Source organism: Anopheles nili, chromosome 3 (assembly GCF_943737925.1).
Source record: "Anopheles nili chromosome 3, idAnoNiliSN_F5_01, whole genome shotgun sequence".
NCBI classification, from domain to species: Eukaryota; Metazoa; Arthropoda; class Insecta; order Diptera; family Culicidae; genus Anopheles; species Anopheles nili.
This window is the reverse complement of record NC_071292.1, coordinates 67179696-67207134: the sequence shown is the minus strand read 5'-3', so window position 1 is coordinate 67207134 and position 27439 is coordinate 67179696. Positions and strand designations below refer to the sequence as shown.

Below are 27439 nucleotides of genomic sequence, written 5' to 3'. Positions count from 1 at the left end.
CTGATCGGTGTTCTATCATTCACCCACCGGTTCTGAGCCACGCGTATTCGTTCGCCCGTAAGGTCATTGTGTTCCGGTGACATTTGGAACGCTGCGGCACTCCGGGTTCATGTTTCCGGCTCAATCCGATCGGTTCGCGCCTGAACGCCCATTTGCATATTCGTCTGAGTGCTCCGGAAAGGAAAAAGCAGACGTTTATGGGGCTTTAGCTTGACTGAAATGCTTGCACCATTTCGCGATCAGGCACGGAGGGATTTTGGTTGAACATAACACAGTCCTGCGGTATTTAAGCATAATGTCAGAGTTCTTGAGGCTTTTCTCCAAGAGGAACGTTTTGAAAAGAGCATGGCAATAAGGAGTAATGGTGTATGGGATTCATTATTTACTGTTAATTAAAAGTTGGCCTTTTCTACGAATGTCACACACAGAGTCGGTGGGTTAACAACAGCAGGTGATAGTAAATGAGCGTCCATTAAATGCGTGGTTCACGATGGAACCCACTCAGGACATGCGATATGATCATAATGCCAGAGAAACGATCAGGTGGTATTCATATATGTTTTGTTTTTTTTGTTGTGAAATACGAATCAGCGAACTAAAAGCAACCTTTTTTCCAACAGAAGACTAAAGACTGAACATTAAAAAAGTAAGAGAAATCGGAAGAAGCAATGCATAAGAGGCACAAGAAATGTGAAAAAGCACGATCAAATGGAGATTATAAAACTACAATGACTAGTTTATCGATAAACCCGAAGCACGTTGAAATTACCGGAAAGAGTCAATTAAGAGACAAGAGTGGCTTCAGATTCGGAACGCTAAAGGTTAGCACAGTTAATTAGGAGACATCCGACACCGATCGACACTAACACCAACGTTCTAGTTAAATTAATTCAATTTTGTATTACCTTCGAAAGGGCAGGCTTCATCTCAAACTGGCTGGTATACTTACCTTCCACTGTGGAATCTTACCTCACAGAGAGCTTCTGCCTGAAAATGAACGTTCCAAAAATCGTGCAGGATGTCCAGAACCTACCCTACAAAGACGACTGAGGAGGCAAAGCGTTCTGGTTCCATCTTCACAGCTTTAGTACGATTTATTTATGACGAAAAACATGTTACACAACCAACCTCGGTGCGCATTCTCAAACCGAGACGTTCGCCACATGATGAGCTTCCAATTATTCTAAACAAAAAAATGTCCTGTTTCATCCGTGCTCAACGTTTGATTTTCAGAATCTCACACATCGTGTTGAAAGCACATACAAAAATTATAAAAAATATGCAGAATCCCTGTCAGTACTCTAATGGGGACGATGACACAACTTTAGTCTGGTTTGATTTGGAAAACAGGGGAATCTCTCATACTCTGCGGGCACAGTCTTCCGCAGATCAAAAATTGGGAAGAACATAGTTGCCCTAAAGCCACGACGAGTATCTCGGTGTCAGGTAGCTAGCCCACTAATCTACTAGAGTGGATCTCTGGATCTCCAGAGTGACAATACCGGACCTCGTGGTTTTACGTGTTAAAGATGGTCGTAAAAGAGACGCTAAACTCGCCCGGATGCTGCCCGGACACGTACACCTTCGACACGGCGCTGTTAGCCGTCGGTGAGGGCGCGATCGTTGGTGGAGTCGTCGACACGATCGGGAGCGTTGACTCGATGGCGGACAGCAATCGATTCTGACGTTCGCGCTCCTCGAGCAGCGGAAGCAGCAGGCTCAGTTTATTCGACAGGTCGTCGGCTGGATTTGTTGTGGGCTGAATACGAATGGTGGATGTCGTCGGAATGGTCAGCGTCTCGGTGATGAACGACGTGATCACGGTGCTGGTAACGTCGCTCTCGTACACGGTGGTCAGGATCTCGCGCCCCTGGAACGTGACCGGCAGTACGATCGATTTCGTCTGCGTGACCGTTTCGACGATCTCTTTGACGTGTGTTTTGTAGTCCGTGGCAGTTGTCACCACGAGTTGGTAGCGGTTTGGATCCGGCAGGAACTCGGTCGGCCGGGGAATGTAGTTTGGTTCCGGAGCCACACCCAAGTTTCCGAGGAGTAGCTGAGAGAGCAGGATGTTCGCGAGTGGTGCGTTCGAAAGGACCGAGTTAGGATCGGCCGTTTTGCCTTTGGTCTGCACAAATGGAGTCGCCTCATAGATCGTGGTCGAAATCGTAGCCGAATAGGCCGTCGAACGACCGCGGAAGGTGTTTTGCGACACCGAAATCGTCGTGGTCGGAGTTGAGCTCAGGATGAACTTAGTGATCTCGAACAGACCGTCGTTGTTAAAGGACGTGATCTCCTTGTTTAACACGTGCACTGGTAGCCCATTCGGGCCTTGTGTCAACGAGAAGCAGGACGTGCAGATCTCCTCGATGCTGGTCGTCGTCGTCTTGATCAGACTGATCTCCGTCTTCGAGTTGGCCACCACGGACACGGTCGTGTCCGTAGGCAGGAAGAACGTCACCGTAAGGGCTGCCGTACTGGGCTGGATGTTGGAGCTTCCAAGGCTCACCGTCTTTCGGCGCCAATCCTGCGTCGACGCGGATGCCTGCCCGAACCGGTTCCAGTTACGCCCTTGCTCTTCGTCCTTGTTGTAGGATGGTCTCGCGCTTCCACCACGACGGTTGTTGCCGGGACGTGTAGGAGCCTTGTTGTACGCCGACAGCGTGAACGTTGGACGCCGGGTGTTGGCGTTGTACACGTTTGGTTTGTACGCGAGAGACTTCAACGTGTTACGATTGCGCGATCGAGCCGCATTCCGAGCCAGCGTGGTCTGTGTCGTTGTGGCACGTGGCCGGCTTGGTTTGACCGGTTCATTGGCGGCAATGCGGCTTTTCGACAGCAGCCGGTATTCGGAGTAGTTGTCGCGCAGATTCTTATTCAACCTGGGCGTTGTCGGGTAGTCGACGTAGTCATCCGACGTATAGTACCGCGAATCAACCCGGTTTGTGATGGAGGGTGTCTCGCGATATGTCACCCGACCTCGCCGTGACGTACGGCTGTTTATCGCCTGACGTTTCACTCGGCTGGCGGTTCCGGTGCCAATCGGAGGTTCCCGGGCCGCTTCCTGCCGCAGGCGAATTTCGTTCGTGATCTCACTCAACACGCTCAGCTCGGGATCGTCCTCGAAATCTTCATCCAGATCATTCAAATCAAGCAACCCGCCAGAATCGCGTGCTGCCATCCCGTTTGAACGATGTTAAGTAGACGCGGCAAGCCGAAAGATGGCGCGCCAGAAAGCAAAGGGGCAATAGTGCCGTTGCGAGGAAGAAAAAAAAGAAGAAAAAAAGAAAACACATAATTAGGCTAGAGATGACCACCGGCGCTTCAGCGAGAAGGGTGTGTATGTGGCAATGGGGGCGTGGGTGTTTCTCGTCATGTCCTTGTTGCTGCTGCTGAATAAATTCCTTCAGTGTTATGGGGTCAGTAGTAGTGTCGAACGGCCAGTTTGATCAACCAATTGCACGTCTCCTTCCAGTTGGTTGGAAAAACGTCATTTTGTAGTTACTAACAAACTCCCGAACATATATGTTCCCAATGTCCCAGGGGCTGTACAGATGAGTAGGTTAATCTGATCAATCGTACTTAAAGTGAACGGGTGGTGTGCGAAGTGTGAATAGGTGTGTTATATGTGTGATTAACCATATACAAAGTACATCAACCTTATATACTGATAGGACGTATAATACAAGATTAAATACATTTATCGCATGCGTAAACTGCCTACATCGAACAACCATATATGAAACATACAGGACAGGATAGGAATCCGGGGACTGTACAGGACGTTAGTCATTGGGCCAGTGCAACAGAAAGGGCAGGAGCTAATTTGAACACTTACAAAGAAGAGCCAAGACCACTTTAAGGATTTCGTATTCAATTCAGGACTCAAAACTGTGAAGATAAGTGAACAGTTGGAGAAACAGTTGGATATGGAACCGAAGCCTTGAAAACCCACATGGAATAAACATATAGCACAGGCTAATAAGAATATTTAAACAAATTTTGGATCAATTCAGTTGACTGCAGGCATGTCGCTAGTAGGAAAAATCGCTGTGAATAATGGACACAAAAAGGATCTCTCAAGAGAAGCACAAAGTAAAATGAGTACGTTTCAGGGTTAAGTATGAATAATGACATGAGTCCCACGGTTTTCTGAACCTACAAATTGGCTGATTTTGCTCCACGGGTAATTGATTCAACCTTTCGCCGGTTTCTCGGTACATAATCGACACCGTGTGCGATAAGTGATAAATTAGCACACGCGTGTTATCATCAGCGGCTCTCCCTCGACTCGCTAATGACACTCGAAAGGGTCAGCCCAGCATCTCCTTCCTCAGTACGGTTGCTCCACTGACCCGGGGGCAATCTGGTGCGCGCGTAAACTTGTGCGGATTTCGCGGACACACCAAAGGGCGCTTAATGACGTCCTTGAACTTGATCACTCGCGTTCGTTCGCTTCCTGCTAGGGCGGAACAGGAAAATCTCTCATAAACGATGGTCTCTCTGGGGGAAAACTGGTCTCCATCGCAAAAAGACTACAGCTACGTGTGATAACTCGATCAGCCACTCGATGGAAGTTCACCAGCCCGTTTATGGATTTCTGCTGCTTGTTTTGCGCCACAGCCGCCATCAAGCCATTCCCAGTGTGGAATAAAATAAGTAAACCGCGCTACAGGTCCGGTCTACCGGGTTTCCAGTCCGAGCGACCTTTTGGTACGCGTCCAAGCGCGAATTCCAAACGTCCCACGGTAGAGAAGCCTCGTCAGCCAGCGCAATGTACTCCGTCTCCAACAGGGAGCCCTGGGGGCTAATTGGCGCGGAATGATAATTGCGCTCTTTTATCGCTTCCCCAAGCTAACCGCTCTCTATGGTAGACCTGAACCTGAATCGTGCGTAGCGCAAGAGGTATCTGAAGGTGTCCGGATCCAGCGTCTCGTCAAGCTCATCACCATCGTCCGGTGTGCGTGCCGGGCGTCACCCTTCCACGCTCGGGAGGCGAATGTGACGCAAATGTCAAGGACGAATTTTCTGTTTGATTTACTACCCTTCGGGATCGGGGGCTTGGCGCGGAAGATGAGAGATCCAACGCTAAATTAGGTACCTCGCACCCAATGGAATGTCATCTAGCCGGCTCTTTGTGGCATTGGTCAGTTTATTAGGCGCTAAGCGGGGAGCAAATGATTCGCTGATTAGATTAAAATGAGTTGCTTGTTTTTTTTTTTTACTGAGGACCTAATGAAGTCACCCTTGGGTAATAAAAAGGGCTCGAGCAGCTTTATCGCTGGAAAAATGTAACCAGCTTCAAGTAGCCTGGGAATCGGAAGAGGGGTTCGTTGTTGGGCCACGTTGTGACCTCGTCAACGACGGCTACAAAGACGAATGTCAATCGGGGTGTAAATGGTTGAATGATGCATTGAATTGCCAGTGAGGGTTGAACAATGAAATGTGCGGTCACGTGGTTTGTAAATTGAATGCTATCAAACAAAAGATAAATAGTCCATCTACTAGCTTTGAAACATGAACAAAATGTTAATTTATTTTACTTGTAATGCATAAACAAAAAGTATCTGAAGAAGGCTCCAAATAAGGTAGAATGATGAAAATTTAATTTTATAATCAATTTATGCTGCGTTTAAATACTGCCCTATTATTACGGAATCGTTTAGGATGAAGTACATTGAAATTTTAAAAATATGTTATTAAAATTACATTCCATCCTTTCATTCAAAGTTTTTTTTCCTAGCTTTACCAAAAAAAAAACCATACCGATCATCGTAATTTTTCACGAAAGGTTAAAGATATAATATTGTCCATGTCTTTACACCTTGTTATCAACTCCATTATGTTCGATAAACGTGTAATTTCCACCATTTTACCGCTTGATTATCTCGATTGGTGGTTCGTACCAAATTGCACCAACCACTTGCTCAAATCCAGCCTACTACGCCAGCAGATACTGCGTTGCATAAAAGCTACAGCTTAACATCGAGCGTTAACGGCAAACGGTAAATGATAGCATTTTCCGAAATGCTTTATCGCTTTTCCCTACAACCTCAGAAATTGGCAAGCGTCTGCCATTGTTTCGGCAGGCGTTGATCATCAATGATTCTCGTTCAACCATTTCCTCATCAGCAAAGCCATTCTCTGCACAGACTGCAGCCTTTTCATAATCATAGCGTCCCCAGTTTCGAGCACTTGTGCGAACACAGCGCTCGTGGCTCGACAGCAGCAATAAATAAGAACTGGATCATTATCAAAGATTAGAGCAACGTAAGCAGGAAGCCACCACCGCTAGCGGCCAATTTTCGTTCGGCACGCGACCCCAATTGCAGCCTTGGCTTCCTTTTTGTCCGCCCGTCGTACACGTTCAGTACCGCAAGTTCGATACTTCGAGTGGAGTTTCAACGATGGCACAACGATGGTGTTACCGCTGTGCCGTTGATGCTGGGCTGCGCGATGTCTTAAAGGTTAATTACTGTTTTGTTGCCGGCAAGCGTGCGGACGCTTTCGCACCATGTTAAGAGCGCGCATGTGCGAGTGTGTGGGGTGGGCGAATTTGGTCAGAACTACCCCCCCCCAACAACCCCAGAGTACACGCGATCGAGCTCGATCCGGTCCGCGGATGGTTGCGCAGGTCGTGTTGAGTCGAGCTCATAATTTGACGTGTGCGATCATCGCGAAGCACTCGTTGTGATTGCCGTTTTTCTTGTTTTTTTTTTGCGAAACGCGTCTCAAACAAAGTACGATCGTGATCCACCGAGCGATATGCATATTAACCGAACAAGTAGATCATGGTGCTTTATGTTAGGTGCTGCAGAGCATAAGAGTCTCGCAATCGAAAACGCCACCCTGGCCGAAGCGAATGGAATCGGTTGCTCGTCGGGAAAGCGGCCCAGGATGCAGATGTCCAGAGACGTCGTAAAACGAAACGATGCCCTCCAAAGGTCAGTTCGCTTTGGCTTATATCCCGCTTTGTTTCGGTCGATGAAGGAGGAATATGTTTTTTAAAGCCCTCTCCACATCGGTGGACAGGTTTGCATTATGCAAACGGTTGAATACCCTTTGATTATAAAAAAAATCATCTCCGCTCTCAATAGCGAAGCGTGGAGGGTAGTAATTTTGATATTTTCCGACGACAACTACTTGAGACCGGACCAGCATTGATGCACCCAAATGATGGGCTTCTGTGGGCTGTAGGGGCTCTTGAACTTTCGGGGCTTTTCGCCGTCCTCGAGTGGCACCATTCGACACGCTCAAGCTCGCGGTATAATTGCTTTTACATTTAAAAAAATAGCTTCGACGGGAGCAGCTACGACACTCTTGAGGATAAGCTGCACTCATTGCAGCGTTAAGAAGTGCTCGAACGGGAAGACATTAAGCCCGTGAGCACGCACCGTTCGCATGAGGTCGAGATTTCCGTGAGATGATCAAGTGATGGCTGATACCGATAAAAAAAAGGTCAAGGAAACGACAGTAAGCCTTAAATATTTTCGATGGCAGCAGAGTGCTGAACAGCAATTCGTTTTTGAACGTAAAAAGACAAATCTTGATGCTGAAAAAATCGCCAACTTGAATAAATACTTCAATGCGTCTAGGTTTTAACTGGATATTAATCATATGTTTTATAGTTTATGTTGGAAAAATCGTTTAAAATAATAGAAAGAATATTTGAAAAAAATTGTAAAAAATCTGTGAATCAAAAAATATAAAAAATATTTGAAAAACTTCAAACAACGCTTCGTTCTTTGCGTGATGGAAATTTATGCAACTTTATCGATCTCATGAGGTATAGTTGGTACGTACCCGAGAGCTGAGATGCTGCAATAAAAAAGACATACACAAAAATTCATTAGAATCGGGCTTTGATGAAAAAACAATTGGATAAAAGAATGGATGAGAGAAAAATCAATCTGAGGTAGTTGCTCAAAAAATGTTCTATTTACAGTTAGTTTTCTCGTGAGAAGGCATTAATTGGGCTCGTTGGTCTTAATGTAGCAGTGGTACATGCGCTTGAAAGTGTGCTACAAAGTAACCAAACGTCGATGGCCGATTCCAAAATGCATTAGTCCCGCTCCCATGGACGGATCACTGCTCAGAAGCTGTCTGTTTGGTCGTACAAAGTATCAGAGACTTCGATTGCGTAACCGCTCATTAGCGCCTATCAGCCACTACTTATCTATTCTCTCTTTCCCATCAAGCCGGTCGATGAAAATGGGCTCTCTCCAACCAACCGTGGCGCATGTTCCCCTTGATTAGTTGTCAAACATTTCATCCATCAAATTATGGACCACTGGCACGGCCAAGGGAAATGACCTGAATGCACCGAACGCACTCCGGACACTCTAACGGGCCCGTAATCGCGCAGAATTTGTCTCCCCCAACGGACTCTCTGGCCATGGTTATCGTCGTCGTACCGCCATTCGAGACGTCCCTGGCGTAACTGACCGATCGCTGCCGTTGGGAGTCTGGTGGCCGTATTGCGAAAAAAAAAACAGCTATAATTACCGCAACCATCGATCGATCATTCGACAGAAAGCAGCCATCGAACGGAAAGGCCTATGAAGGCGATGACGACCGAACTGGACCCGCTTCGCCGTTGGGACGATAAATTGAGCCTAATCGAAAAGCTCACCGTTGGCACGAGACGAGCTGCAACCTTTCGACGGTGGACAAACTTTTGCGGAAGTACTGGCACATTTAGCGACTGGAATCGAGATAATTCATCTCGCGTGGGGCGTAATTCGATTATGCAGCGTTGAGCTGTGCGTGACAAACGACCTGGCTGAGATGTTATGGCGAGTTTTCCTCGTCCGGAGAAAAGGGTGAATGGTCATTTTCTGGCTAGCAGGCGAGCACTGGGAGATTTGGTGACTTGGTAATGGAATTATACCAAATCTAATTTACGATTAATCGTTATTCAGCGAGGTTGTAATCAACTGTTATTTATTCGCTTCACATTTCAAATTTGAGCACAAATTTTTCTTAATTTTTATCATGTAACTATTAACAATTTTGAGACAAATCGCCTTTCGAAAATGGACATATTTGGCTCGAATGGAGTCATTATAAGGATTTAATTTAAATACCTCTGTTAAAAGCCACAGGACTTATTGGTGACAAATATTTACTCTATGCTAATTCTTTTCAGATACGAAAAAGGAATTCACCATTTCGTCGACGAGCCAACACAGCGATAAGGCCAATTTTGACACTTTACATATCGTTGGTAAATCCATCGGAGTTAAGCTGGTCTCGACTCTCGACCGCACACGTAACCGGCCATTTCCTGAAGTGATGTTTCAATTCATTACCCACCCAAACGAGATTTTCTCGAGCTTGTGCAGACTGTTTCATTCAAATCGCACACGTGCCGTTTTACACCGCAGTGGATCCAACCAGAGTTGACGCAGCTTGAAGGTGGTACAAAAAAAAATGTTAAACAAAAACTACCCAAGTGGGAACTTTCACAAGCCAGCTGGAAGATAGTTTGTTGCATGCTGAACGAATAACTTAACCGGGCGGGTTTTTTTTCCTTCGTTTTTACACTCATCCACAACCGGTAGGCTCTTCCAAAGGAGCGGTCTTTTGCATAACGGCTTGTGTGGAGGTTCAAACTCGTGTGGAATCACATCCACTTGCTTCCCGATCGTCATAAACCAGCGAGGGCAAAGCTGGTTCCGGTTACCCAATATCCCGAGGGGTTCTCTCCGTTTAAATCAAGTGACGGTTGGGATTGCAACCTCAGCTAAAAAGTTATGTCTTTCCATCCATCAACACGCTCACGACACTCGAGAACACGCGGATGTCATTCCAAAGCCCACCTAAGGGCACCCTGGAAGGGTGTCCCTCGACCCAACATACACACAAACACACTCGCTCTCTAGTTCGCTCCCTCGATCGTGCTCCAGTTAGTTCTAGAATGAAATGGAAAGCAGGTTTTTTAAGTAGCGTCACCAAACCACCACCGAAGGCCTTGGCAAAGAATGCAGCAAGTCACCAGCGCACCGCCAACCACGCGCGCGATATCACGATCACCTCCATCGATCCCATTATGGGTCAAGATCACGCGATCGGACAGCAAAGCACACACCAAGAACCCTAACAATCAACCGAGACCGTCGGAGACACCGCGCCGCACCGCGAGTATGGCGCGTTGTTAGAGTGAGGTTAGGTGTCACGCAACCACGGCCACGAAGTCCAACGAGCTGAGGGGGAGGACGGCAGGAACCAGGACCCAGGGGGGGGGGGAAGGGAAAAGGGTGCACACAACGATAATTACCTCTCTGCCGGTGGCCACCATAGTATTTGTCCCGGTAGAACGAGTCCACGTGTTCCGATTCGCCCGATTGCAGCGATTCGATGTCGAAGGACTCGCCCAGATCGTCGTACTGGTCCAGGTCCCGTTCCTCCTGGTAATCCTCACCGCCTTCCTCCCCGTCCTCCTGGTACTGCTCCTCCCCATCCGTGCGATTGTACTGACGACCGTTTCGCCCGTCGAATAGATCGTACCGTGATCCTTCGCCCGTGGTGGCGTCGTTGGTTTCATTCTGCTGCCGGACGTCCCGCACGGAGGCAAGCGGTGCGAAGGGCTTTGGCAGGATCTCCTCCACCGAGGGTACGCGGATCTGGGGTTTGCGGCCTGGATGTAGCCTCCGCTCGAGGTACCGCTGCAGGATCTTCTGCGTGATCAGGTTCTGCCGCTGGATCTCCAGCACCTGCGGGTCTATGTCTAATCGGGGGTGGCGTGTGCGAATCCAGTCAGGTGCGGTCCGAGCGGAAGGAGGGACGGTGTCGGTGGGGTGGAATTTGGATGTAAAGATCGAGTTTGTAAGCAAGCAGCGAAATACGGAGGCGGAAAACGATGGCACAAAAGAAGAAACAGAAAGCGAAACATAAAGAGGGAGAGAGAAGGAGAAAGAAAATACGGAAATAGAGAGAGAGAGAGAGCGCGCGCTTGGGGTTGGTTGTGTAATGGCGGTGGTGACGATGGTGGCAGTATAAGGCTTGAGGGAAACAAACAAATGGCGCCATCCCCTTCAGGCCGAAGCAGGCATCTTCGGAGGCGATCGACAACCCAAGAAAAGCCACCCCTTTGTGATGAGGGCCAACGATATCAAAGGGAAGTTTTATCTAACACTTATGGCGCCCCAAGGAGTGGTCATCTATCGATCCGGCCAGAGGTCTGCGTAACATCCATGACCAAACCCTCAACGGGTGCGGAATCGGACCCCCAACGATCGGAGCCCCAAATCGAGGGCGATGGATACACAAATAAGTGATGAATAAATTTCCTTTGTTTGATTTGCACTGCATCCTCCTTGGGGTGGTTTCCCGGAGCCGCAACAATGAGGCTAATGGATGGCCGTATCTGTATGCCGATTGTATAGGAGTAGGTGCGCTTATTCGACTGGACGATTGCCGAGCCTATAAATATTATGACCCATCGGCAGCCAGTGACGTATGACTGCTTTTAGCGATTCCTGCGGGGATGGCGATGTGTTGAAATCAATTGCGAGTTTTTCGGGAGCAACCTGCCTTGAAGGAAGCATGTCACAGTCACATCGACTGATTCAAATGAGTAGGATATAATGCTGATAAGCGAAATGTACCATATCTCTGCTAGTAAATGTACAAGCAATCTTGTGTTTTAACATCTCTTCCGATGACAAAAATACCAAGCAACTTTTATGTTTTTGAAACCCCCAACGAATCTTCGTTAAACGAACCCCAACGAAGGCGTATCATTAGCTGATCGTTGTGACTAATTGAGGGACGATGAGTTGATCATTCTTAAACCCGCTCAAGGTATTAGATAAACAATAGCCTTTTCCACTTTTCGAGCGAATTAAGGCGTTGCTGATGAGTATGAATAAAATCACCAATTACAAGATTGCATTCAAAACAGGCCTAAAGAAGTGAAATCAAATTAAAATGCTGTTAAAAATTAGCTCAAGGATGCCATGAGCAAAGTTAGGGCATCAACAGATCAAGCTTTTCATTTGTAATCGCTGTTTAATGGTTAACAGCCAACAGCAGAGAGAATTAAACCAGACATTGACCTTCAAAAACGCCATGCGATTGCATCTCAATCGAAGATGTTACGCTCTACATTGCATCCGCAAATAACGATCCGCAAACAGCACCACTCAAAATTGATTGTAATTAACCATTAGCGCATTACGCACGGAATATCGTAACGAAGCAATTATAATTGGGAAGCGATTTTCAACCAGGCCAAGGTGTGGCGACGTTTCGTGTGTAGCTGAACGTCATCATCATGGCCTGTCAAGTCCAATCCGGCGTGTGATACAGCGCGGCCAACAACACTCACCGTAACTTTGGCTGCTTTTGAAACCTGCAAACAGTGAAACAAACAGCGAAATTTTCATTACCATCCAGCTTCGATCATCCTCGTGTGAAAGCGACAAGCAGGTGGTTAGCAGCGAAAAGGTGAGAGGAAGAAACAAAAAAAGAAGCATGACGACACGCCATTCTTACGCCAGCAGCATTAGTGTAAAAGCTTCAATCTCAGCATCGCACGTGTCCACGGCACTTTGCGCGCCGTTCCTACATCTCCACGCGAATCGTCGATAGGCGGGTCAAGTTGCCAATAATTTCACCCCTTCAGAAGCTGCTGTTGGGGTGGGTAAATGTATTTTTTTGGTTTTGTTTAGATTTCAGTTTTTGTAGGACATGGTCAAGCCGACGGTTCGGTACTGTTTGCTCGCGCGGGAGTAAAATTACATTGCCAGCAAGCCGCGTGGTGGCGATAATGAGAGGAAAATTATTTGCCATTTGGTTGCCGTTTGGGTGAGCCAATGCCGGACGGGACGAGCGAAGATGGACGCCATTGACCTTGGGATTGTGCAATCTTTGGTGCTGACGGGTGTTTGCGATATTTTTTTTACCATAAGCATACACGAACGGGTAAATATGTGTCCGTGTTTGCTTTTGTTTCATTTGCATTTGCATATCGCTTTACTTAGGACTTGTTGCATAATTATGGCACATTTTCGAGGTAAAATTTCTGTCAAACATATTTAAAAGTATCTATGTAACAACGAACATAGAGTAACACAAAGTAAAGCATATGTAAATGCATTAAACTAAGTAAAAAATTAATATAAAACAGCATAAGTCACTAAGGAGAAATTCAATTCATCGTGAATCCATGACATCCTTTTAAAATCACCATGGCAACAAATGGCTCAACGGCATCTGGTACGGATAACTGAAATATGCAGCACGTTGTTGTACAACATTTTGTAATTTAACTTTCTTGTCCCGCAGCGAAGAGAAAATTACTACCGTTTGAGCTCCTTAATATAGAAAACCCTTTAGCCTTTGCGGTTTGATCGAAATCTTACACTTCAAAGATAAGCCGCTTAATGATCAACTAACCTAATCTCACCACAAGAACGATCTATCGCACAAATAGCCAAATGAAACGAAGCTTTCCCTCAGGATCCATGTGAAGCACGTGAAACCTAAGGACCATATTTCTGCGGCACTTACTTCCGCCTTTGCACGAGATCGCCCGTCAGCGTGGAACGGGACGAAAACTCCCATTTCCACGACCATTTGTCTGCCCGGTTCCTCGAAAGGTCCACAGTTTGCGAGATAAATAATATCGCTTTCTTCTCGGCGAGATGTTATTTCCTCGAGACCCACAACCGTGGCCACGATTTCCGGCTCACAAACATAACCGGACCAGCGAAGGCCAGGTTTTCACTCGGTCATTGTTGCGCGGGCGCCTTGCAATGGACTTTCTCCCTTAGTACGGACGCGTAATGAATCGCAACCCCTCGAGCAGGCGTAAGTAAATCCTTCCGTCTGGATAAATTAAACTCAAATTTCTACATTTCTCGGTGGGTGCAAGTGGGCGAAGCAAAGCTCGAGCTGCCCATTCACCCCTCATCTCACCCACCATCCCACCCCTCGATAAGGAAAACGAGTTTTCCGTTGGAACGGACCAAACAACCCACCCGTTACTAAGCGGAGAGATATTTTTTTTGTCTCACTCGCTTCGCGAGAGAAGGGGAAAACCCACGTCTAGTTCGCGCAAGGCTTAGAGTTGTGCAAAAAAAATAATACATGAAAAATAAAACCATCTCATGCCTGCGCCGGGGGCCGATCGTGGTTGACCTTGCACCGGTCTCTTGACCAACGCACGAACACTCCCAATGGTCATTGAGCTGCCGTAACGGACTACCCAACCCGGGCCAGGATCGAGTGGCTGGTGATCGGTTTTGCAAAAAAAAAACCTCAATATTCCACCCCGATCTAGGGTCGATTACGTGGGGTGGGAAAGAATGTCCCCTCACTGGGGTTCGGGGTTTATCCGCGCAACAGGTATATCATCATTTCGATCACTTTTCTGCGTTTGCGTATGTACCCCGAGCGAGCAGATGAACGAAAGGCGCGACCAGGTCCGGCTTTGGACCCGACGTAGAAGGTCGACCGGTCTTCCGCGCGAGGAGGACTTCACAAGTAAAGAAAAAGAAAAGCACGAACACCGGACGGCTTGTCCACATTCTTTGGCCGCCCCGGTTCGATGATGATCCTTTCGTGTGCGCGCCTTTGGGGGCGAAATCGGACTCAATGGGTTTTATATACGAAGCGCTTTGTTGCCGAGCAGAGAACGAACTGGTTGGGTTTGGTGTCGATTTTATGCCACTTATTGGCACCATAAATGTGAGACAGAATTGAGCATCCATTCCAGGAGGTCTACAACATCACACGTGAGCTGTTTTGTGAGGAAGTTATGCTTGTTAAAAGCGAGTCAAAAATTGTTCCATGAATCGGGCTGAAATTTGCTACATTCAACCCGAATGTCGCTCGTGTACTTTCACCACCTGGTGCTGGTTCGATGTAAGCCACCTGAACCACGTTGGCCTTCCGTCCCATTTCCCTCTCGAAACACCCGAACAAACCCAAAGTGATCGTTCGGAGGAAAAGGTGCAATTGCACCGGGCGCAGATTCAGTTTCCCCTGGTGAGGCACGTTCACTTTTACCAGCTCACCGATCGCATTCCGCAGTCATCGGAAAGTGCCCGATCCTGGCACACCAGGGATGTTTCTCCTTCACCGCCGGCCCCCATCCATGAAGTCGAACGGAGGCATGAAGCCTTGAGTAACGCTTTCTTTTACGCCCTCGGCGACGTGGTTGCGGTCTAGAAAATCTAAAACGCCACAGCGGGTGGATGGAACCGAGTTTCACGTCTAAGGAACACACTCGACCATTCCGTAACCGTAGATCCTCGTTTGATTTTTTGCTTTTTTGTCTCATTTCACCCACCGAGAGTATGACCCACGAGGTGCATTGCACAACGTTTACGGAATTAAACGGGCCGGTTACTTAACGAACTGGCTCCGGGCCGGGGGATCCTGTGGTGCGAGCCAAACTGTCTTTGGGGAGCGAAAATTTTTGCGTTCCTTTCACTATTGTTTCAGTCATAATGTGGACCATTGGTTTTACTGTTGCTGCGGTGCATGTGCGGCGGCGTATGTCCATAATTGAAGCGGGTGTCGCTTTCGGATCGAACTGTGGCCGTTCTTTGGTCGGCAAGATGCTGTTGATTACGGTAATGGCGGGCTAACAAGGAACTGCACTGGCGGATCTCGTTAGGGATATTAACCCTTTCACAGTTTTGGGTGAGCAGTCCTCGGTCACATTGAGCGTGCATCTACTGGTTTGACACTTTACAGTCCTTAAGTTTAAAAACATAGGGTCAAAAAATTGTCACCCTTTTTTATTTGTTGTTTGGAAAAAACGTGGCATTTCCTTCCATCAAAAAATTGAAGTAATTTATAAAAATTTTACGATTTCAACATAAAAGTACAAAATCGCAGCACATATGTTTATGGAGAATCTATGCATGCTCATAAAAAATGAAGAAATAACAGTGCACAAGGCAAATAGGGAAGAATAAAGTTTAATCAAAACTACCCGAGCACTGCTTGGGCAAATCTGAAGATACACGCTTGCATGCAACAAATACACAAAAATCAAGCCCACGCTCGTCGCTTAGCGGTTCGATTCGGCGTCGCATTTCGAACGCCAAAATCGCCAAATTTGAATTCGCTAGTAACGAGAGATCATGTGTCGAAGAGGTTACATGTACCAGCTGGATTACCACACTAAATTAAATGGATTTCCCCTACAAATGTTATCAGTAAATATCGCCGATCTCTCTGACGCATGATAATCAGCATCCCATCTCATTGAAACGGCAAATGATTTTGACCTGTTCTGGTAGAGTTAATGTAACACAAAACTCCATTTCAATAGTTCATATGGAAATGCAAATATACGTCCTAATAAATTGCCTGCATTCAAACGAGTCGATTAAATTTTCTTAGGCATTCAAATCGCACCCACATGTTGCGATGTATTTGCATGCGAACGGAATGCAAAGGTTGCGTACGTCAAAGGCCACATGTTCGACATGCGCTAACACATTTTCCCATGGTAAATCTCATCCCCTCAGATCGTCTCTCGGTTGGTTAGCTTAATCGAAAACCTATCTTCGATCATTACCGTTCAACCGATCGCTTCCCTTTCGAGCATCGTGAAGCAAATTGATGTGGCTACGTCTCAGCACACACCATGCTTCGGATCCCTTTGCCACTATCGTAATTCCTAACCAGGCACGCGACGGAATTAATCCCTCTTCAATGGGGCGGTGAATCTATGGTGAATTGATTCACGTGTGAAAATCCTCGTTTACCCAGCGACGCGAGTGCCATCAATTTGTAGCCCCCATATGCACCTGGAACCGAACGATGAACCTGGCCTTTGAATCGTGCACCACGTTAGCGTGTCTTTGAGGCAATCTCGCCATCGCGCATCTGCTTCCATGCCTTAACGTTGCGCGGTGCCGAAGCGCCAGCACGCCTCAGAGGGAAACAGAATCGTAAAAAACCCACAACAATCCAAGTAGCCACGGACTGTTGTGCCGCATAAATGGTGCTGTCAAATTGTGCAAGTGGTAATTGTCAAATGTTTCGGAAAGGGGCAACGCTTCAACACGCCTGCTGCGGCAAATGCGCTGGAGATAATTAGATGGTCGATGCTCTTCCTTCCACGGCAGTAGCGGCAGGTTGCGCGCATCCGAATGCTCGCGAAATGCTCGCGATAATTATTGGGAACCTTGAACTGGCGGCTAGCATTGTGGGGCATCTGGGGCAGAGGGTTTTGCAAACCGCGCGCACCGATTGGGTCGTTTTGTAAGGAGCATAATTGAGTGCATTTAAAACTGGTGTTCACGTGTTTGGCTTTAGACGAATGGTTACGGAATTACGTGGGCGAGTGTAGCAGTGGATGCTTTGTGAAAAGTATCCCACGCAGCCACACAACGATGTGGGGTTTCTTTCTCATGATTCAATCAACAACTGTGCCACCGAACATGATTAGCTATAAATGATGTAGAGAAAAATCACTAAAAGATGTTATGAATTCAAGCAATGGGAATGTTGTCAAACTTTGCTAAATGGTCGATTAGCAATCTTTGAATGTACCGTGTCCTTCGAGGTTGACGAAGGCTACATTTTATTGCATGGAATAAAACTGTTTAAATGGCAATAAATTAGCTGCAGAGCTCGCAAAAAATCATTAAAAACTGCGACTAAGGTGATCTATTTATGTATGTATCAGGTATACGTTTAACAGAAATGGCAATAAATACATATGATTCCAAGGAGAACAATTACAAAAAATAGACAAGCCGTGTATATTGTTGATCCTGGATTGTGATTTTAATCTACTGTACCATGTATGACGAAAAGATTGCAAGACTGAAGTGATACGGAAAACCACTTTTCGTCGATTTTATCGTATCGTAAATTGAGTACTTTATTCTTGTATGCATTTTCAAAATGATAGAAAAAAGGTATGGTAATAGGGCAATAAGACCAGGCAAATAGTAAAGAAACACAGTTTAGATAAACATAAAATTTAATCCATCCAGATCTCCCTCTTTCCGAACAAAACCGCTTCTCATCGTCATTTGCATCCACTTGATTAATGAACGACTCGCTCGATCCGTTTGAACTAGCTCTCTCTCTCTCTCACCCCGTGGTTTGTCGAGCAGAAAAGAAGCTTCACGAGTGCCTTGATGGCGTGAAAACAGAAAAAAAGCAATGCATTTCATCAGCGATCCGTGCAGAAAACGCGAATCGGAAGGCGCTCGCATTCGCGGCTCCGATTGCTCAACATTTTGGACATCGTCGAAGATTCTTCTCCCTGCAACCACAACCACTTCGAGCCTCGATCATGTTTCGTTCGATTCATGCTGTGCGGCACGTTACGCCACCAGATCGACGCGAAGCATTTTCGTGCGCACGGATGAGCACGGCATCCTGTCGGAGCGCGAAAGAAAAATAACACCAAAAAAGCCACCGAACCGTGATGAGCCACCCTCGCCGAGCACTGGATGGCCTCCGCAGAATCGGGCTCTTCGCCATTCTATCGTCCGGGCGTGGTGTTGGAGCCAACATCATAGTATATTCCGCTACTCGATCCTATCTGACCCCATCTACCACGCGGGAGATGAGTACCGCCCCGGTGGGTTGATTGGCACCGAAACGCTCCCTCGCACCAGGGTACCGGCGCAATTAATCACCCGGAATGAATAAATTGAAATTCAAATTCCTTCCACCCTTCGAGCCGGTCGGCTGATCAAGTGGCTGGATTCTGGCGGGAATGTTTGAAAGCAGAAAACTATGTGTCTTTCCTTGTACACCTCCACGGCCGACTACCGGCGACTGGAGGCGGCGACAGATCAGGTTTCCATGGAAAAGTCTCGAACGTTAGCGCTTTGGCGCGTGCAATTCCACCGCGATGTGTTACCCGATGACGAAACACGGATTCTTCGCGAACTTTGGCAGCAGCATTCTTCAGGTGGAAAAGGGTGAAAACACAACCTGATCCGCAGTGAAGCGAGCGTGTGCGAGAGATGAATGCCACCGGCCATGGTCCACCGATCCCGATTCGGACGTAAAACAATGGCGCTTTATGCTAATGATGGACCACAGCATAAGAGCTGGCCGGTAGCGAGCTTTTGGACGGAGTGGCTAATAATAGAATGCGCGATAAATGCGACGTGGGGGCGTAAACGTTTGCTTCCAAGCAAGGATTTTTTCTTGTCCACCCAAGAACGACAAACAGAACCAAAGTGTTATCGTGTGAAAAATGAAGATTAAATCGTAGATGCACGAACACTGATATCCTGCGTCTAGTGTTGCGATGATCGTAACAATGTTGCTTTTCTTTTACGGTTTCCTGCCTACGCGAAGGGAATGAACTTCACACTGGAACATTGTGCTTAAGAACACTAAGGCTATGTACAGTTACTTTGCTGCATTGAACACGTGTTACATCAGGCAAAAGGTATCCTAGTCTTATCCGATTCATCTTGCATGAGTCGCGTTTTAATGAATGTAAAAACCCGCCCAATCTTGATAGAAAAACCACAATGAATCATAATCATTTATTGGTGTCGATGGAACCTGAAACTAATTGTCCTGTTTCGACATCCTACAGGGTTGGCAATAACATTACGTAGCATTCAAGGTTGCCCCGACCAGATCTCGAAACCTCTCGCTTATCATTTCCCTTTCGTACGGTGCATGTGCGGAAATTTCACCCAAAGGTCTAATCAACACACGAACCGAGAAAGGGTATGTCGATCGTCATCATCGTCGGTCCAAAAACCGGTTCATCGCTCTCACCTGATCGCGCCTGCACCCATGATAGACTTGCAACCCGCAGCCATACAGCCTCCCCCTTTTGCACCGTTGGGGCACCCCACAGGGTACTCCACATTCGAGCCTTTCGGTATTTGGGTCACCTACCGCGTCCGATGGGTATGTGCGTATTTTGTGTTTTATATAAATTCGATTACGTCAATCCGGGTTCGTCACTTCCCTCGCGCTCAAGTCTTTCATCGAATCGGTTGAGAAAAAATACACAGTTTTGGTTGAGGAATTCATTCTTAGGGGTTTCGATGATGCGTTTTTTTTGTAATATGCCACGGAGAAAGCCGTTGGAGAAAGTGAGAAACGATGGCAATAACTATTCGTAGTGTTATGTGGCTTTTATAGCTCGATAAAACGTACAAAGAGCGAGTTGTAAACGCGCTGTCATATGTAACCAGCATCTTCTCGTTTTGAATAAACTCACGGCTCTTTCTCGCTCGTGCTATCACACCCAAAGCTAAACTCTCAACCGGTTTCACTGCTTTTCTACAAACACCGTTGCACCATCGGTGACGATAATAGTGATATGCAGCGCGTGCCCCGAGCAGCATCCAATGACGGCACGCGACGGTAAGTGCACCATTTTCCTAAACTGCCAGTAGAATGCAGCTGTGCGAGAGAGTGAGAGAAATGCCGCTAGATGGCGGGAGTGTCGAAATCGCGATTGCACCTCACCGACGCAATGCATACTATGTTTAGATAACTGCGATCTAGATTGCAGCTCGCGTTGGAAACTGGAATGTGCTCGATTCTTTGGCCCGGAGTCGTTGGAAAAAAAAGCATTACGCAACGGTCTCATGAACGAAAACAGAATCTTGCCGTAAGCAGCATTGTTTGGAAGTGTTGAACCAATAAACACGCAACTTAAACACAGTGATTAAACCGAGCTTTCGTTAATTCAACCGATTTTTGTTTGAAAATGCGCACTCAATTCTGCCATCATACTCGTTTCAAATTGTTCCGCTCGTTTGTATAATTTAAAGCATAATTTTTGTCGCTACTAGGTGAAGGCCTACAGGTCCAATACCATGATTTCCATATTACCATAACATTCGCACACCCAAATGTTTTGTTTTTGTAGGCAGTCGTAGGTCCATCAGAAGATATCGTTTAATTTCTTCATCGAAGTTTTCAAACGATGCGGTCGAATGGAGTAAATTCATCTATGCTTTTTTAAATGGTTGTAGTATCCGGTATGGATTTATTGGAATTTAAGAAAGTTTGATGAAGACATAAAATAAACAGCATAGATGTCTCAATTCAGCTCTCTAAATATATGTCTCCATTGGTCTAATTAAGTCATCCTGATCATATAACGTTAGCATATCGCTGTGCTAATTCTGCGTCTAAGCACACAAAAGGAAAGAGCTGCTGCCGCATAGCTTAGTAAAGCAGCTGCTTAGTCTGAGTGGACACAATTAAAATTAATTTAATCATCGATTTGCAGCAATTAAAACGTCGCAAGGAGCGATAATACGGCTCGAAGCGTGCCTGAGACCACGGCTACCAGCGTGCGTCGCGGAAATGGGCCAATAAAATTTGCATACGACAAAACATCCGCCTCCAAAGCTATTCCTTGGCCTACGCTATCGGACAGCGTGAGGAATCGCATTCGTCCCGCGTTCATACCGGGGAACTTTACACTCTGACTCGAAACACACCAAACAAGGAGTAAGGAGCAGCGATGCCGATGTCGTGTTATGAAATACCATTACCCACAGGCGAGCAAGGATGAAAAGAGGGAAAGGTCAAGAAATATGCGTTCCGGCACGCTGAATGGCGTGAATAAAAGTATATTCCCTGATGGAATTATATTGTTCCTCCCCTATTCCTTGTTCGCATCTTCGTTTCCACTCATCCCAATTATCATCGTCACAGTCGCCGGCCTACGGCAGGCCACACCGCGACCTGCGATTATGTAAACGGGGATCATGGGAGGACGGAGTAATGGGTGCGCGAGAAATCACACCCCATCGTTCACCCATCCGCCAGCGATTGGGGTCACGGGAGGCTTATGCAGTGACATGAGTTTACCCTCCGGCCGGTTTCGAACGGGGTCGGGTCGGGTCAGGACATTCGCGTGGTGAAGAACTCAGCTGCGGGAGGTCTTTCGGGCGTGGGTTTACATCTTTCACGGTTAATGGGGCAACAATCGACTGGGAAAAGGTAAAAAAATACCCGACAGGATGCGTCTACGAACGGTACTCAAGGATGTACCGATTAACGGTGGATGGAATAAGTAAAAGACGAACAGGTTTCGCTGGCGTGGAATGCATCGTTTGTTAGGGATATGCTCTGTATTGGGAAGGATCTACAGCACGCACGAACTACAAGGAACAATTACTACTGGCCCGTTATGCAACTCCACTCACGAGCGTTTGGTTTAATGCACACTACTGATCTAACGAGCTACATGTTACATCTACGGCATTGTTCTACGGCGCAAACCACCACGAAGTTGTTATTTGAAAACCATTAAATATTCAATCCCACCAGCGAGTGTGCTCTCGTGCCGCACAAAAAAACAAGGCAGCAAAAGGAGGGCAACCTGGCTGGGATCACCAATAGGAGGACAAACGGATTATGCAACGGATCTGGGAGTCCACGCCGGGGGAAGGCACCAAATGTGCACACGGGTACGCAAACCTGGCGTTATGCACCCAGCTAAAAAGGAGCCAATCCGGTCGTTGGTGTCTACGGTCTACAGGGAGGTAGGAGGAGCAGAAGGCACTGGCCTAGGGTGTGTGGAAGGCGCGTGAGCACTCACCTTTCTCTTTGAAGTTAAAATTGCCTGGTTTTTGCGTCGTCGCCATCGACACGCACAGCAGCAGAACCACGAGCCGCACCATGGTCGAATATCCTAGATTGTCACACGTTCGCACTGTAAGTCCTTCGAGCCACGAGGCAACCACGTGTGCCCTGTTTCGATCGCAAAGCGAATTTCGTTTCTTATTGCACCTTCTGGGGCCTGTAGTAAGAACGGTAGGAAAATTAAGCGACAACCCTAGAAACACTCCGTAACTGCCTGGCGCTGGTCCGCCCGGAGCGGGTACGCTAACGAGAGAGGCACGAAAATCGTTTCTCCTTTCACACTGGCGACAAAAATCGTTTCATCACACGCGGATAAATCCATCCGACATGGGAAACACTGCTGCGATGGATTCGTAAGGCGTCTCGCGAGATGTTTTTTTTTTGTTATGTTGATTCGTAAAAATGTTTTGCCGTCTCACATCCACCGTACAGTTTCACACTAAATGTCACACGTAATTTAACCGGAACCGGTGGGCCTGAGAGACGATGGATTGAGTCAACGACGGGATAGAGGAGGGAACGTAAAAGGAGCTTTCAATTTCGTTTCGATCGCGGCGAAGGTTCTGATCGTGCTACGTGCACACACGATAATTAATTTAGAATTATAAATTTCAAATGAAAACGTTAAAAAAAGCTTTTAGAACATTTACGAAATTTAGCCAATTAAACAAGCAAACGCGTAGTGAAGTAAATGCCTCTGTACGGTCTGCCTGATGTCAAGGACGTTCGAAGGACATCTCAAATAACGATCACAGCTAAACCCAACCCTAACCCAACGTGTTCCTCGTGCTTCTCGTGTCCCTCGTATCTACTTCCGGAAGAGTAGCCTAACCTTTCGAAACAGGTAATTAACAATAAACGAAAACAATGAAAAAAGTAACCCCAAACTCGCACGAACGTCGCACTCTCGATGACGGGCCTCTCGACGGCACCAACGAACAACTGTAACTACACGCGATCCGTCCCCTGGTGGAGATCGATCTGTCGAACGATCGAGCGAGCAGAAACAATCCGCAACCGACACCAAGACTACCACAACATCACACGGCGATTGTTGTCGACACCGGTTTTTGGCGTAGCAAGCGCTTGCAACCGAAGCCCCGATGCTGGATGCTGGACCCGCGAGTCCGCCCAACGGCTGCGTGGCCGTCTGTCAAACAAGGCGCGTTAACGTTGCACAACGGCACACCGGCACACAACTCGTCGTAGTATGAGGACAGCCTGCAAACCGCACCGGCCACATCAGATCGACGGAAAATCCGACCCAGGACACGAACCTGCTCCCAGCTGGCTAGCTTTGACTCCGCACTCGTGCCTGGCGATGCTGCGCTGAAGAAGGTCGCCGCGAGACTGCTGGATGGTGGTGCTGGAATTGAATCACTTTCGATTTTGAGCACACGAGCTCGCGCGCGCGCCCATACGTGTGCACGAGGTACATGAGATCTACCAGCTACGAGTTGCTGCGTTGAAGCCCTCGCGAACGGTCGCCAAACAGACGGGAGACAAGGAGACCCCTGCACTCGTGGGCCCACCGTAGGCTCGTTTTTCCAGTTTCTGAGGTTGTGGTTGACGTTTTCTTTTTTATTTTTACTTCGTATCAAACGGCAGCAGCAGCAGCAGCACCTTTACTTTCAACCGTCGTTGAGGTGGCGGGGATTATTGGGGCGCTGTGATTGAGATGAGATGCATGGTTTGCTACCGATCGAGCGGAAACCGAAACGGGATGCTGAAGCACCATGTACCGGCACCGAGGGACACCTACGCTTGGTGCCGGTGCTCAGGTGACATGTGTCTGGGACTTTGTCCGGTTTGATTATACAATTTTAACAGACGCATTCACATATGGGATTGTTTTCGTATTTGCTTAGTCACATGAATTCTGAGCATTTAAAAACACTAAGAAAGACTTTTGTTACGATATTCTTGCTGAAGATATGTTTCTAAGCGTAGATGGAAGGATTTATTAAATATTTACATTCCATTTGCAACATGAATTTCATGGTCAGCTAAACAAATGTACTTATCATGAAACGCATAGGAAAATTTATTTAGCAAAATTATCGATAAAAATTTTAATTTTTTTCAAATTTTTGAGGCTATCACACACAGAATAAACTATAACTCCACTATTATTTTTACTTCTTTCTTACTTAAATGTTTTTCTGTTTTTTTTTTCAAAGTATCACATTGCATGCTGCACATGCACCTGATGAATGAAACATTTCTGAAATATTTCAAGCATGCATTCAACACTTATTTCAAATTAGGTCTTCAATTGATTTGAATTGATTCTTGTAATTGGGTTTCAAATCTTTCTTCTAACGCATTCTAAGGCAGAATACTGTATAAATATTTCAATAAATACAAATCATCGTAACAATGTTAGAATGCACGAGATTCAGCCACACCACGTGGTTTAAGAGCTGAACCTTTAGTTTGTATGCTATAAACGTCTCAGCTGACATGCATGAAGAAACATATGACAACAGGAGTCTTGAATGTTTCAAAACAAACCCGAATGTTGTTTACCAAACATTCAATAAAAATTTAAACTTATAACCCCCATTAATTGTGTAATTAGAAAGGCTTAGAATATTTTCGAAAGCCTTAGTTATCGGTATCCAAGCGGGTGCAGTTTTTGAGATCGATTGTCCTGAGTTTTGGCGCGAAACAGATACAGAAAGCCGAGTTCCTTAGTGCAATCTTAGAGAAGAAGAAGAAGAAGAAGTCATATTTCATCATTTCATCGGAAGTATAATCATAACATAACACCAAACATTGCGTCGTTCAGAAAATCTTTCCGGGTTGGAGCTGTTTAACCAGTGTCGGTCGACTTATAGACAGCAGCAGTTGGAAGCTAAAACGCTAGAATGTCCTCGTTCACCGAGACGGGACTGGTGAAGAAACTATTCGATCTAAACCAAAGCCAACAAAGCATTCAAACTCTCTCGCTGTGGTTGATTCATCATCGAAAGCATCACTCAATTATCGTTAAAACATGGCTGAAAGAATTGCAAAGAGGTAAGCATTGCGTGATTGCACGCACGACCATGCGCGGTGTGTTAAATACATTGTTTCCATGTCCTTGCAGCACACTCAGCGAAGAAACTCACCTTTATGTACCTGGCCAACGATGTGATACAAAACAGTAAAAAGAAAGGTCCTGAGTTCGGTCGCGAGTTCGAACACGTGCTGGTTAAGGCGTTTAAAAACGTGGCACAATCATCGCCGGAGCCTAAAACGATCAACAGTCTCAACCGTATACTGGGCATTTGGGGCGATCGGGGTGTGTATGAAGAGCCCAAAATCAAAGAATACTCCACGGCACTGAACGGAACCGAAACAATTCCGCGTGTGGAAGTGAATGGTAGTGATAAGAAACGGAAAAGCGACGTCATTGGCAACGAGAATGATCCTTCGAAAAAAGCACGTGCTGCTGTGGGAACAGAAAAGAAGGCCAAAAGCGAGGTTGTCGAGGTCAACGGAAAGGTTGAAACGCATATTACGCTCAGCCCACATCAACCGGACGGCGACCCTCCGGAACCGGAAGATCTGATCAAAGTAATTCTGGAGTTGGAAAATTCGGCATCAAGCGATGCGGTGGTACGTGAAAGAATAGCTAGCCTGAAGCCGGAAGTATCGGAATTGGCAGCACTAGATAAGCTAGAAGACAAAGAGGCAGCTATGAAGCTTGCCGCGGATGTAAGTATTATAACAGAATAAGAGCGACACATAACGATAAGTCGATAACATGCCGTTACTATTGAAGGTCAACGATGCCATAAAGATTCTAAATGACTACAACGCGCGGCTAGCGGCGGAGATGGACGATCGAAAGAAGTTGACAACAATGTTGAGAGATTTCTTACGTGAACAACAAGAACTGCTGCTGCAAGCAGAAAATCGGTTAGAGGTATGCATCTCAAATTGAATTTTAAAACATTTCCTAATCTCTGTACTAATGGTAATTTCTTTCGATACACCAGGAATATCAGAATAAACTTGCTAAAATCAAAGAAGTACAAAAAGAAGTTAGGAACCATATGAACAATTTGCCCGATCTGACTTCCCTACCGGATGTAACCGGTGGTCTGGCTCCGCTCCCTTCTGCTGGTGATTTGTTTAACGCGCATCATCACTAGGCCAGTATGGATTGAACGTATTTGTATCTCAACCGACAAGAAACAAAGAAAACCTCAAGTGGCACCCCCTCCCAGAGAACCTGATTATGTTGCACACATAATTAGCACCATGATGTATACTAGCACTTGTTTATGTACCAAAAGAGCATGTGCAGTTGTGTGTATACATGTGTTAGATTGAACGTGTGTTTGTTTAATGCCTTGATTTTCCAAGCACCACCCTCTTTAAGCGATCCACGATATCCTATCGGTAAGGATTCGCTCGTCGAAATCTGTTTGAAGCAGAGTCGAAGAAACAACAGAGACCAAATAACGAGTAGTCGACCGACAGCCAACGATTCAACTTAGATGCCGAACGCCAACATTCATCGTAGAAAGAGCCGTTTGCTGAATAAATGTTGTGCAATTGTATCCAACGTGCTGGATATGATGTTGATGGAGAAAAATGTAGAGCGAATAAAACGGACTATTTCAGTCAAAAATTGAACGAAAGCTGTATTTAATCATTCATTCTGTATTGATAAAAAAAAGTTGCTTAATGGGAGAAAGAAACGTTAATATACTTGTCGTTTCTTATAGAAAAATTTTATCTATAAGGAGGTTTTATTGTTCATACTTTCATTTTATTTTTTCAAACACATGTTTACGATTTTCCACAATATTCACAACAGCATTTTATCATGCGCAAAAGCAAACAGGAAATAAATCATGTGCACATGCGCTTTGAA

General features: G+C 46.4%; 2 protein-coding genes across 2 annotated transcripts; one reads left to right on the top strand and one right to left on the bottom strand.

Annotated features, from left to right (window-relative positions):
* Positions 1-1339: 1339 nt before the first annotated feature.
* Positions 1340-22647, bottom strand: LOC128727654 (uncharacterized). The gene is made up of 5 exons (XM_053821590.1): positions 22526-22647; positions 12332-12355; positions 10280-10729; positions 7804-7818; positions 1340-3174 (listed from the first exon to the last, which is right to left on the bottom strand). Exons 1-5 carry the CDS (start codon positions 22605-22607, stop codon positions 1517-1519), a joined length of 2229 nt encoding a protein of 742 aa, XP_053677565.1. The 5' UTR covers positions 22608-22647; the 3' UTR covers positions 1340-1516.
* Positions 22648-25327: 2680 nt separating this feature from the next.
* On the top strand, positions 25328-27169 carry LOC128725448 (regulation of nuclear pre-mRNA domain-containing protein 1B). The gene is made up of 4 exons (XM_053819190.1): positions 25328-25590; positions 25661-26271; positions 26339-26482; positions 26556-27169. Exons 1-4 carry the CDS (start codon positions 25440-25442, stop codon positions 26709-26711), a joined length of 1062 nt encoding a protein of 353 aa, XP_053675165.1. The 5' UTR covers positions 25328-25439; the 3' UTR covers positions 26712-27169.
* Positions 27170-27439: the final 270 nt, after the last annotated feature.

Coding starts and splice junctions, on each gene's coding strand:
- LOC128727654 (XM_053821590.1), bottom strand. CDS start 22,607: ATGGTGCGGCTCGTGGTTCTGCTGCTGTGCGTGTCGATGGCGACGACG. Junction 12,356..22,525: donor TTTTAACTTCAAAGAGAAAG/GTGAGTGCTCAC, acceptor CACTGTTTGCAG/GTTTCAAAAGCAGCCAAAGT. Junction 10,730..12,331: donor CAAAAGCAGCCAAAGTTACG/GTGAGTGTTGTT, acceptor ACCCCCGATTAG/ACATAGACCCGCAGGTGCTG.
- LOC128725448 (XM_053819190.1), top strand. CDS start 25,440: ATGTCCTCGTTCACCGAGACGGGACTGGTGAAGAAACTATTCGATCTA. Junction 26,272..26,338: donor CTATGAAGCTTGCCGCGGAT/GTAAGTATTATA, acceptor TTACTATTGAAG/GTCAACGATGCCATAAAGAT. Junction 26,483..26,555: donor AAGCAGAAAATCGGTTAGAG/GTATGCATCTCA, acceptor TCGATACACCAG/GAATATCAGAATAAACTTGC.